Source organism: Anser brachyrhynchus (genome assembly GCF_964034855.1).
Source record: "Anser brachyrhynchus genome assembly, chromosome: 24".
In the NCBI taxonomy this organism is placed as follows: Eukaryota; Metazoa; Chordata; class Aves; order Anseriformes; family Anatidae; genus Anser; species Anser brachyrhynchus.
The window spans coordinates 4,773,636-4,785,986 of record NC_137717.1 but is presented as its reverse complement, the minus strand read 5'-3'; the positions used below and the strand labels follow the sequence as shown (position 1 = coordinate 4,785,986).

Below are 12,351 nucleotides of genomic sequence, written 5' to 3'. Positions count from 1 at the left end.
CTGCAAAGCCCACACCATCCAGTTCTTGTGCACAGCAGCCCCCTAAGACCTCACGTGCAGTCACCACGCAAGAACTTCTCCTGAATAACCAAGAATTTCATTCTAGCACTGCAGCTGCTGAGCTTGAGAGCCCCTGCCCTGTTCCACCCGCACTCCATAAAACACTCGGTACAGCAGGCAGAGCTCTGTGTCGCTCTGCTGTGTCCTGCTCCCCGAATTCCTGTGCAATTTGCACTAAAAGACAGCAACCAAAGGGTGAAGTTCATCCAGGTGCTATACAGGCTAATTCCAAGAATGACAACAAGCTCATCTGGGAGGTGTGGGAGGGAAATCGTTTTTCTAACAGGAAAAAAAGCCCTATAATTTTCATAGCCTTTCTCCATGCTTTGAGGAGCCTGTAGGAAACTCAGCCACTAAAGCCCTGGTATCCATTCTGATAACCCTCCATCCTCTGCAAAATTATTTCTGTTTAACAATCACAACCCTTGCAGTGGGATGAAGAACAAACGAAGCTTATTTGCAGAGCTGTGGGCAGGAAGGGGAGAAGTTAGGGTTAAAGCAGGAGAGATTCTGCGACTGCCTTTGCTGCAGCCAGGGTTCAATTTTTCAATTTTAATGAAAATCTCATTCATTATTTAAGGGATTTAAGGGACTGATTACCACTTTCACTCACAAGCTTCAAATCTGAGCCAGGAAGTGCCAGTATTAATATAAAGAGAGAAGCTGCCTATTATCAAAGAAGAAACAAGCTGGCAGACATCTCTGCTGCTCCATCTCGGTTTCTTTGAAAAGGTGTTTTATTTTTTTTGGAGGCAATTAGTGAGGGGACTGTGAATGTACGTGGCTACGGACACACAGACACAGCTTCTGCAAGGAGAAAGCCTTCCATCAGATATGAACAGCCCTGCTCTCATCACAGCACACCTGTATGCACTAGCAGATTCCAGTGCAAGACTAAACGCAGTGACTGGATTAACTGGAGATTGCAGTGACATTTGAAATGGATGGCATGCGAGTGTTCCTGCACTGGATTACCTGCAATGTTCCCTTCAATTTAGGGTTTTGGGGGGTTGGGGGGGCACCAGGAATAAGTCAAACCATGCGAAATACGCTATCAGCACGGATGACAGCAACGCTAGGAAAAGGAGTATCGATACCAGGTGACAAATTCCTACGCTTTTATACAATTCACAAAAATAAATCGCATTTTTATGGCACTAAAACTAAAGCACCCATTCTCTTAGGGACCATTACGCACGTTAAGTCTCCTCAAATGGAACCAAAGCTCCGGGGAGCTGAGGCTCGACCTGAGCTCGCGAGGCCATCCCTGGAAGCGGCACGCAGCGAGCCACCACCCGCGCGGCGTCAGGGTACTCACTCCATCCGCTCCCGTGGGAATCTGCCCGTTGACGTTAAGCGTTCGGAAGGGGGAGTGAGTGGACAAACGTTTGTCCCATTCACTCGGCCGAGGCTCCGGGACAGACTCCATGAAGTTCTTCTTCAACTCGCTGATGTTGGCGTGGTGCTTCTTTATTTCTTCTTGGGTCTTATCTAGATCCTAGTAGTGAAAGGACAGAATAAATGAGGAGGCACAGAGACAGGCACCTACAGTTGCCTACGCTGCCACATAGCAAAGCTGCACTCAGCAGAGATGTTGCCGACTTCCATCAATTGTGCTCACACTGTAAACACACCAAGGGAACGTCCTCTCTCCTTTCTATCCCGTCTCGTATCGAGCAAATCTGCAACCAGCACAGCGGGGTGTCTGCCAGGAGCGAGACTTGCCGTCACTTCAGCTCAAGCTACACCGGAACAGATGACAGCCGAGTTGTTAGCTCGTGGGATTTCTGCACGTGGGATTTACTGAATTGCAAGACTAAGTTTGTTTGGGTTCTTCAATTTCATGCCTCTAAATTGAGTGGGTTTGCTTTCTTTTCCCTCTGCTAGCCTGACTTTTCAAGGGTATAAATGCAGTTAATGTTAAGAAACGTTTTTCCAATTTCACTCGTTCTCTTTGTATCTATTCTGTCATCTTATCGGAAGTTATCTGTGGTCCCAGAATATCCCCATCACTTTTTTTTTCTCCTCTCATCTCCAAGAGCTACCATAGGAGCCTTAGACTTCAGACTGAAGATGAGAGGGTAGACCTCTAAAATTGAACTGAGAATTTACTTTATGCTGGATCAATCACGAAACTCCTGCTAAAATTATTGATCTGGAAAGAGCCAGATTTCTACTCTGCGATGCCAGTTTACAGCATAAATGCACAGACTTCAAGGCAAGTCAGCTCAGTTCGACTAATGTGTTCAGAAATAGCCTCTCCTTGCAAGCAAAACAGTTGGTTTAAAACGAAGCTTTTGCATAAAATAGGCTTAAGCCAAACAACAACTTTTCTGGACAACGCCAAAAAGCAGCAAGCCTCACTCATTAGAAAAGGGGAAAGTAAGGTCAGTAGAAGCATCACTGGCACATTTTGCTCTTCTTATGCTTTTAGTTGTGACTCAGCCCATAGATTTTAGAAGATGGGAGAGCAAGTGCTTCTGGAAGCAAATGCACCCCTAAAGGAAGCCCCCCTCCACCCTACCCCGATACCGGCATTCCTGCAGCGTACCCAGGACACACCACCTTCGGTTTACGGGGTTATAGCCCCAACCGCCTCATTAACAACATTTGCTCTTTTTGGCACGGTTCTGGGGAAACAACAGCTTTGGCATCTGTCCCAGATAAAAGCACGAGGCAAGTGCTTGCTCGTTAGAAGAAGCACGAATAGGTCTGCTGAGGACACCATGGTAAAGTCGGGACCTCTGCGTGGGTCCGGGAGCCCTCCAGCTGCCCCTGGCTGAGAGAAGAGAAAGACCCTGGCCTGCCTGCCACGAGCTGGTCCTGAGAGCCTGCAGAGAAGCTAAAGCCCCGGAGCGACACGTGAAGCCACAACCGATCTCAAAAGCATCTTAAGGAACAAGCCCTCGGAGCATTAAGCTCCCCCTCGTCTTTTTGCCTTTTCCTAAGACCACGGAGCGCGGGTTGCTGAGCGTTAAACGGCTTTCCATAAAACCAAGCAGCAGCTTCTGGAGTACTTCTCCGCAAGCGGTTGTGCTGGAAGTCACCCGATCTGCCAAAACGCGGGGAGTAAAAAGGAGCAAAGGGGTGAGGCGCCGGGGCCAGCCCTCCTCTAGGCGAGGGCTGGAGCACCTGCAACAGAACCGGGTGGAGGCGGGCGAGGGAGCAGAGCCCAGTACCACACTGATAGGAAAAAGCCATTGAGGAGCAACGTGTAGGTAAAAGCTCTGCTTGGAGGAGGGGAGAAGGAGCCGCTCGCGTTGGCCTAAAGAAAGCGACAGGCACAGTCTTCGCAGCGCGCCGGCGGTGGCCGAACTCTGCCCGTCTGCTGACCTCTCACTCGTGTCCGAAAGCTTAAATTGTAGCAGTCAAAAAAAAACCCCAAAGCTGCAAAACGTTTAAAATTCAGATTAGGAGAAGGCAGTTAGTACACTTCAACTTTCAAGAGATATCAACAGGGAAACCCTACCAGCTGCTGGTGCTGCAAGGTTGAGTAGAAACACGTAAGGCAGGAACAGAGGAGTACCAGAAGCCACAAACATCTTCTGTAACACGGTGTGTAGGAAAATATATGATTGGCACGTTCTGTTCTGAGACTGTGCTTGGGTGAAGCCAAGGGTGAAGGGCTCCCAAAGCCAAAGGGAACAGCTCTGCAGCCAAACATCGCTCCGAGCCACCAGGCCAGCCCCAGGGGCTCAGCACCGAGGCACTGCTGGAGATGCTGCAAGGCAAGAGGGCGGTCGCAAGAGGATCACTGCAACCGTCCCACATGGCCCCATCTGAAAGATGGGCTGGCTCCGTGCCTCTGCTTTAAGCAACGTGGCTGTCCCAGTGGCCTGAAGGCCATGGTGGTCACTGAAATTTACTTTACTTTCTCACAGGCTGTCTTTGCTCGCAAGAAAATCATTTATTTCAGGCTAGGAGGGACCTGCAAACAAGCACTCCCACCACGATTCGTGCCGATATGAGCACCCAGCTCACCACCCGCGGGTCCAAGAACAGAGCGGGCTGAGCACACGGCTCTGCCAATCATACATTTTGGGTAAGTATGAGAGAATGAAAGTCAGAAGAGGTAGAAGGAAGAATGCCTGCGCATCGTCATGTTTACTGTCAGCATGCAAAAGCGTACTTAAAAAAAAGTCTTTCATGCAACAGCATGCAAAAACAAAGGCGGCAGCAGCAGAAGAGGAAGAAAAAGATCAGCACAGAATGCAGAAGGTCTAGGCAAACGCAACTGAAAAAAGCTTCAAGTTCATACAAACCTCCAACATTAAATTGCTATGCCTGATATAAATGTTTTCACCATCTAGTCTCTTTGATCTTTTCTGTGAAAATGAAAGAAAAGGGGGAACAAAAAAAAGAAAAGCACAAAAAATTAAAATGTTGTTCTTGCGGGATTCACAAATTGGCAAATTAAAAAGTTAACTCAACGTTTGGAGCGCAGCGCTGTGCCGGTGTGGGATGGGCCACGGAGCCACAAGAACGCCTGCACCGAGTCACCACCAGGAAATGGAAGTTCGGGCTCATGAGAATGGGAAAATGCAATGGGTCCTTTAAAGAGACAGCTCCCAGTGTTTCATCGGCTTTTGCGTTGATTTACACTGCTCTCCACAACGCAACAGCTTACCGTGCTGCTGTGGAAGCCTTGCACGAGGTAATAACTTCATATTCCTGATAGTGATGCATGCCCGCCACAATGTACTAGGCTGGTTTGGTGCTCTACATGTAATTTTTACACGGCCTCAATGTGCATAGTAACTATACTTAAAACACCTTTCCCATCTTGAATTTTTCCCCTATTACTCCATCAGTACAAAAAAGTATTAAACTTTTTTTTTTGCATTTCCTGGAATGCACACGATACGGTTTTCTTTGGTTTCTAACTAAATTTGTCACAGAGAAGCAAAGATAAATTTTACAGGTCATATAGAGTTATAGGTATATGTTTCTCTCTAACATTCAACATGCAAATTTTAGCAACCAGACTGTCTATGGGAAAAAGCCATTCACTTTGACATCAAGTATTTGATAGTTGCAGTTTAAAAACAACAAAAACCAAAAACCCAACCCAAAGCACATGAAGAAATTGGAGCACTGTCTTTTTAAATCGGTTACGTATGCATGAATGATATGGCAAATTAGTTTGGTGAAAGTGGAAAATGGCTAACCTTCCTCATTCTTATCAGTTCTTCCTCTTTTTCTGCAGGCTGCTGCTGTGTGGCAGTGATAAAAAACAAAAAAACAAAAATTGTTGGTTCATTTAACCGTGTTGAACCTTCAAAAATGTGAGCAACCTAACTGAATTATTGGCACAAACCTGGGGCTGGTCACCATTCGTAGTGGGTACTGTGACCTCAGTGTGCGTTTTCCTCACCTACATTTAAGAAATAAATTGGTAAAAACATTTCTTGTTAGTAGACTTTTTTTTTTCAAGAGACAATTTAGTTTCAAACCACAGCTGCATCAAGTTGGTTTTGAGATGCTGGGTGAACATGCAAAAACCAACATGCAGCCTGCCAGAAAGAGTTAATAACACCGCAGCTCTCCGCCAGTCTGTTAGTTCAACAGCAGTCGAAATAATTCTTTCAGCTTGAGAAGTATTTGCATTTGCAGCTAGTGCTCTCTAGTGCTCCTGAAGGCTGGCTTCCCACGTGCGTTAGATTTGTCAGTCGATGTTTTAAAACCTCATTTAGAGCTGGATCTCCCAGGGAGATCAGTACCCAAAGCAACATGTTCAGATCAACGCAGAACTTCTCAAGACCAGCAAATGAGATGTTATGCACGGATACTGTAATATGGTCATACAGTCAGTAGGAAGAGACCTATCTTTAAAATGAACCCAGCAGCACAAATTAAGTTCTTTACTGACCATGAGTAGAGAGCCCAGATTGTCTTAACATTTTAAGGAATGCATTTTAGGGAAACTGGATTGCCAAATACTCTGAAGGTGAAAGCATCGGTGGGTGTTAAAAGAAGTGATACAGCTACATTTGAGAAACAGGGTAAATTTGGCACGTTCAAATCCACAATTTCCCCCCACATCTACATTTAAAGGAAAAAAAAAAAACAACACAATTTAAGCATTTAAGAAAAAAGAAACCCACAAACCTGTAATAAGGGAAACGGGATGAATAAAACGTACTTATTCTCAGTTTAATGGTAGGGAGGGTCAGCAGCCGTGCAGGAACAGGGATACTCAAAGCAACATCCTGTAGATCTCCTTTAGCATTTTCATTTTGAACTTACTGGCCATACAGACCAAGATTTTTTTTTAAAGCAGCTGTCCTTTCTTCACCTCCACTTCCCAGCCCTAACTGACAGTGATCTCCCAGGGAGTATGGCACACGAGACCATATATCTGGTGGCTTTTATGCATACAAGACCATATGCATAACATGTCACAGGAAAAATGTGGTTCCAGGAATGCAGAGAACAACTGAACATCAGGGTAATGTGGAAATTGTAACTCAAGGCATGCACCTCTGCTGCAACACTGAAAGCTTCCAGTCAATAAGATTTGCAGAATATTAAGGACACTGTAATATGAACAAATTTTTTTTTTACACACCATTTTGACTTAAAATACCAATACGCATATATCAGTATCATATCAACACCAGCAGAGGTCTCAGACATCTGTGGAAAGCGTGAGCATTCTCTAAAAAATTTCATTTAAATAATCCCCCTTCAAGGTCTGAACAGCACCGTTAACAATAAAAGTTTCTGCCTAGTTTTCAGAAACACCCAGGGAAAGCACATCAATTTAAAAAACCTTTGCATTTAGACACTTGGCTGCGGACCTGGTCTGTGTCGCTGCTTTCACTGGAATCCCTCCTGCTGTCGTACCAGCAAACAGCAGACACAGCTTAGCAAAGGGTGAGCCCCAAAATTCAAGTACCGTGAACTCAAATATTAACGTGTGCAATTCTTGCCCATTTTTTAACTGATGTATCAGCAAGATGGGTTTAGGCTGGAACTACCAAAGGCAGAACTGCCCTGCCTTCACACGGACATCCTCCTCCTTGTATCCTGAGGGGCAGGGCTGGGAATTCTCTCGGCCCCACGTCCCCGTACATCCCTCCCATCCACTGCCTGGGTGAGGAGTCCCCTTCATCATCACTGAGGAAGGGAAGGTGCCCAGAGCTGCTGCTCGGGCTGGTTTTGAGCTGCGGCTCCAGCCTGGCACCAGCCCCTTCCAAAGAGAGCCCGGACTGGCATACCTTGGATGCATCAGCTGGCTCTGCCTTGGCTCTCTCTGGTGGGATCTCTTCGCGTTTGGTCTCAGCTTTCACTGCTTCCTTTTCTGCTTTGGACACAGCGATGGCTTCCTTCACATCGGGCTTAGCTGGGACAGCTTCAGTGAGGTGGCTCTGGGCGATGGCCGGGGCAGAGGTGGGCCGGGGGCTCCTCTCGGGTGTTATCACTGCCACTGCTGAGGGTGGGAGAGACAGACAGCAACAAGGTTCAGAGCGGGCAAAGCTCCGGGCAAAGTCTTCCCGAATTACAGTGCTGTAGTTTCAAGAGAAAGGGAGGAGGGAGAAGGGGGGAGAGGGGGAAAAAGATGTTGAGCAAAGCAGCTTGTGCGTTTAGTATGGGAAAGTTGAGATTATTTTCCTAATGGTTGAAATAAAATAAAATAAAACCCCACACGAGATGGTTTACAAAAAGCAAGCTTGCACTCTGCAGAGAAGCCACGCCAGAAAGGCTAATCTATTTTTGACGTTGTGCCATTGATCCCCGGGTCTTTCAGACACAAGCAAAACAGAAGTCCATTACGATGCAACCTTTAAAATAGAAACACTTAAGAGCTGCGGTGAATTCCTGACTTCCTTTGGATGTCCTCAACCAGAAACGGATGGTTTCTGGAAGAGCAAGACCGTCTTCGTTTTTTCCCCCATTTCCCCAAACTTTTTGTCAATCCAAAGAAGAAAAACACAAACAAACCCTACAAGCATTTCTCCATAAAACTTTACAGCAACGTGCAAGTGGCCTTCAAAGCAGACTCACGCTGTGGTCTGAGATGGATAACTCCTGCTGCAGCACAAGACACCGCCCTAAGAAGATATCCATTATCTCCAAATCGGTGAAAATGCAGAAATTAACAACACGCTTCAAAGAAATCGTCTTTCAAGAGGATGACTGTCTTAAACAAGAGCACTAGGTATGCACAAAATCAACTGCCTCCTCCTTTCCTTGAGTTCTGACTTCCCAGACATGCTCCTGATCTCTGAGAGCTGACACTTCCAGCCATATTCAAGCTAATCCTGGGCAACAAAGCCAGCCCGCAAGTAATTCATGGTGCGTATCTATAGATATGATGAACTATTTAGCTCTCCTGATGCTGCTCTTTTGGCTGTTCCACTATAAATATACCTAGTCATATTTAAAAAGTCATAGTTTATAAAGGAAAAGGCACGCTGTGAATTACCGCAGTCAATACTAGGTTACTAGTGTCCACCCAGCTAGTCAAAGACACCAGAAAATTTGGCATTAAAAAATAAATTATAATTTTAAGTAACTCCTCGATGAGAGTTGCCATTTCACCTTTCACTGAGCAGATAACTGCCTCTCATCTGGGTGTCTAAAAAGTGTACGGAATCAGGTATCATCCGTGTGGTCAAAAACTTGCAAGACAGTCAAAAAAGCAAGACCCTGATTTGTCAGAGACCAAAATTCCACTTCTAAAGCAAACTCCTGGAGACTGGGTCTTGCTGCAAATCCACACTAGAAGCCCAAACCACCGCCACTCCCTGCACCCTCTCCGCCATTCTTCAGCACGGCAGCTCATTTCCGCGCACCAGGTATTTTATCCTTTCACAAAGGCAAACGGCCCAGCGTCTTGGCGTTATTTACACCCCAGAAGCGGTGACAGCTGCCGGAGAGGTTGTACGCAGGGGCTGTGACATGGCAGACACGGTCAGGCTTAGAACGACGACACACAAACCATACGGGTGGGAAGAGAAGTCACGGTGGTAGCCGGCTCCTGCAGGACCTGCTCTTAATTCTCTCATCACCACCAATTTTTCTTCCTCTTCTTCAACTGGGCTTATCTCAACATTGCCAAGAACACGTTTGGCTAAAAATGTTGTGTGTGTGTTAAAATGGCACCTTGAAGACCAAACAGAAAGGGAAATACTGCCAGCAGTAAATCTGCACGGCCGCCTCTCTTTAGGGACCTGCGCTTCTTTCACAGTGCTTCAGAGCATCGAGACACAGCAAAAATGATAAAAGGCACCGAGCTTTTCCTTTGCCATTCAGCGATGAGCTGTGTTCTGTCCAGAAGTGCGTTACTCTGGTTAGGTTTACCTGATTAACTGCCTCTAGCTCTTCTGATATGCTGCTCTGGATTTAAACACAGTACAAAGCACTACTCCAAAGTACACGACTTAAAATATTGATCTTTATCATCCTGGCCAAGGAAATGGTACATATTGGAAGAAAAGTGTTGAGAGGAGGAAAAAGGGCGAAGGAGGTGAGTAAGAGGAAGGGGTGGTGGCAGTAGGAGACTCTTAGACGTGCTCAGGTTCGGGGCTAACACAGTCGCTGCTGTTTGCTCTGCTGTAGCAGGTACCAAGCGCGAGGACTGGTTCGGTATTTGCCGTAACATTCACAAAACCAGGTGAAGGTCGCAGTTACCCCCTCCACACCTTCAGTCTCCTCTTCCTGTAACGACCGACCCTGCTTTGAGTTACGACGGGGGCGTAGCTGTGAAGCTGCTGAAAGAAAACCCAGCTGGGGAGGAGCGGCGTGGAGGTGACCCCCACGGCCTGATTTTTAGGGACGGTGACCCGGGAGCGTTAGAAGGCCATCACACACAGCCGCCATTAATTCCAGCACACAGCCAAGCCACCGCACGACACTCCACTCGCGTTTCACGCAGAGGCAAACCCTGGTAGGAAACACTCGAGGGTTACAGCGGCAGGGTCCAGCACACCTGCAAAAGCTACCCTGCGATTCTAATGGCATTAACACCACTGCAAACAACGCAGCCTCTGTCCTGCAGCACTTCAACCACTTCAACCCCGCAGGCTGCGGCGCGGGCGGCCGGCACCGCGCTGCTGCGGCTGTACCTGACCGCTTCTGCAACGGTTCTGGCGGCTTCGGCTTGGCAACGGGAACCTGAGCCACCTCTACTTTCTCCTCCTCCTCCTCTTCCTCCTCTGCAATGGGTTTCATTTCAAAATTTTCAAGCACGTGCTTGGCTAGAAAGAGTTTTGCATGCATTAGTAAAGCGTCTGGAGACCGGCGCGGACACACAACAGTCACCGCAGCACAGGACACAGCTCAGATTCCTCAACCAGGCAGCATCTGAGAACAGCAACGAGTTTCTAAACCAGGTTGATTAGTAATAATTCTCCACAGTGCAACTGCCTGTCAGTCCTTCTAGCACTGCCGGTCCCAACAGTGGATTAGGTGAGAGTTAAAAGCAACGTGAAAAAGCTTTGTGAGCTTCTTTCCTAGGCAGGGACAGAGCTGAGCTATGGGGGGACAGGAAAACTTGGTCTCGAGCACCTCGCTCGCTCCCAGCTCTCAAATCTGAAAATTAAGAACATGCAGCCATCCGTCCTGGGGTCTTAAATTTTAACTCTCCGTCTTCTGCTTTTACAGCAATGGGTTTTCACTGCCAGGCTACGCTGACTAGTAGGAATAGAGCGGGAGACAGAGGTAGAGGAGTCAGCCACGTCACTCGAGGAAACCTTGATCTAGATTTCAGACCAGAAAAGCAGTGATGTCAAAAGCACACTGTAAAATCTTCAAGGTAGAAGAAGGGAAGTAGAAAAGCACACAATGCATTTGCATATGAATTATCTCCAGTCCTAACGCAGCACAGGCATTCCCTATTTATGTGAGGAAGAAAGTAAATATTTGACACCACTACTGCTATGATACACTCATTAATATTCAAATATACTGTTGTACCTACAAACATCTGTTTAGAGGGCATAAATATTTATAGTAATACCTATCTTAAGAGAAATCTAGGCTCCATGTAGCAAAATGGAAGGCATTTCTCAAAACCACCAACAGAAACCAAAATAGGCTTAAAAATTGCAAGCAGTTCCAGGGATGAAATCTTTCAGAAGCTTTACAAGAAGTTTCAGGATCACAGGTAAAGAACTTTGAAGTTTTCTAATCCACATTTATAAAACCACCAAAATTTAATACGGAGACAGGTCTTAAGTGCCAGTACATCCTAAACATTTCCCCACCTCCCCAAATTACTGTCAGGCCAGGTGCAAGGCAGAAATTTAACAAGTCTCCAGACTCCCAGAGCTGCCCATCCTCTGACTGCGGAACTCTTCTTGCAAAGAAACGAAAAAGAAAGCCGCCAGGTTTGGTGAAACTTTTCAGAGTTGTCAGGAACAAGCATGTAAAGGCGTCTCAGTGGGGAAAGGATAGGAAAGGCGCTGCAGAGATTTGTAGCCACCACCGCTATACCTGGCTTCTCTGGGAACTGATCCGCGGGTTTTGGTTCAGGAACCTCAACCACCACCACCTCCTCCTGCTTCTCTTCCTCTACGGCTCTGAACTCAACTTTTTGAGTCGCACGTTTAGCTGAAGAAATGGCGCACATGTTAACAACTGCCCACACAGCAGATGGAGAAAGGCTGCAGACTTCAACCGGGACAGAAGCGTTACATTCACAGGCTGCTCTTTCCATGCTCTGACATTCAGGTACGGGATTGCAGCCCCGGGTCCTGATTTTACAAGCACCCCACGACCCAGCTCACGGGCAGCAAACTCACGCACTCCCCCTTTCACACCTCACCTCCTCTAGTCTGCTGCTACCGTTTAGAAATGTCAGGGAAGAGCCCACCTAATCGATGTGCCACAAACTCCTATATTAGCATCCCTTTAACAGACACCAACAAAGTTTCAAACAGCAGTGGCAAAACTCTCCCCATCGAGGCAAATAATGTAATTTAAGAAGCTACATTAAACAAACATCCTAGTATAGGATAATTCCTCATTTGCTAAGAGGAAAACGTGCTGAGGTTGAATGAGGAAATACCAGAACTTTGCAATAAGCCTTCAACACCCACCTACATCCATGCATCTTTTTTGTCAGCCACTTCTTGGTGGTACTACTATTTGGTTTATCTTTTATATTCAGGTATTAAAGTGAAAAGTTCTGCTTTTTTTTCTTTTTTAAATAAAGAAGGGAATCTAGTGGTATTTAAATAGTACTTAAAAGTTTTCCAAGTAGTCAAAACTCTAAATCCACTAAATCACCTTTCACCTCTCATCAAAGCAAGAGTCAGACACACAGCAAGTGAACAGCATCGTGCT

At 46.5% G+C, this 12,351-nt stretch overlaps 1 protein-coding gene across 50 annotated transcripts in view; it reads right to left on the bottom strand.

Moving 5' to 3' along the window:
- The window catches only part of EPB41 (erythrocyte membrane protein band 4.1), an 88,149-nt gene that overhangs the window by 22,644 nt on the left and 53,154 nt on the right, over positions 1-12,351 (bottom strand). For 11 of the 50 annotated variants that reach the window (XM_080566656.1, XM_080566670.1, XM_080566678.1 and 8 more), the window contains 7 exons: positions 11,500-11,616; positions 10,131-10,262; positions 7,281-7,492; positions 5,378-5,434; positions 5,229-5,273; positions 4,323-4,385; positions 1,379-1,558 (listed from right to left, as the gene is read on the bottom strand). In XM_080566656.1, the coding sequence (XP_080422782.1) occupies positions 1,379-1,558; positions 4,323-4,385; positions 5,229-5,273; positions 5,378-5,434; positions 7,281-7,492; positions 10,131-10,262; positions 11,500-11,616 (806 nt within the window). The remainder of the gene's footprint in view (positions 1-1,378; positions 1,559-4,322; positions 4,386-5,228; positions 5,274-5,377; positions 5,435-7,280; positions 7,493-10,130; positions 10,263-11,499; positions 11,617-12,351) is intronic. The other 39 variants (XM_080566658.1, XM_080566673.1, XM_080566689.1 and 36 more) reach the window with 13 other exon arrangements.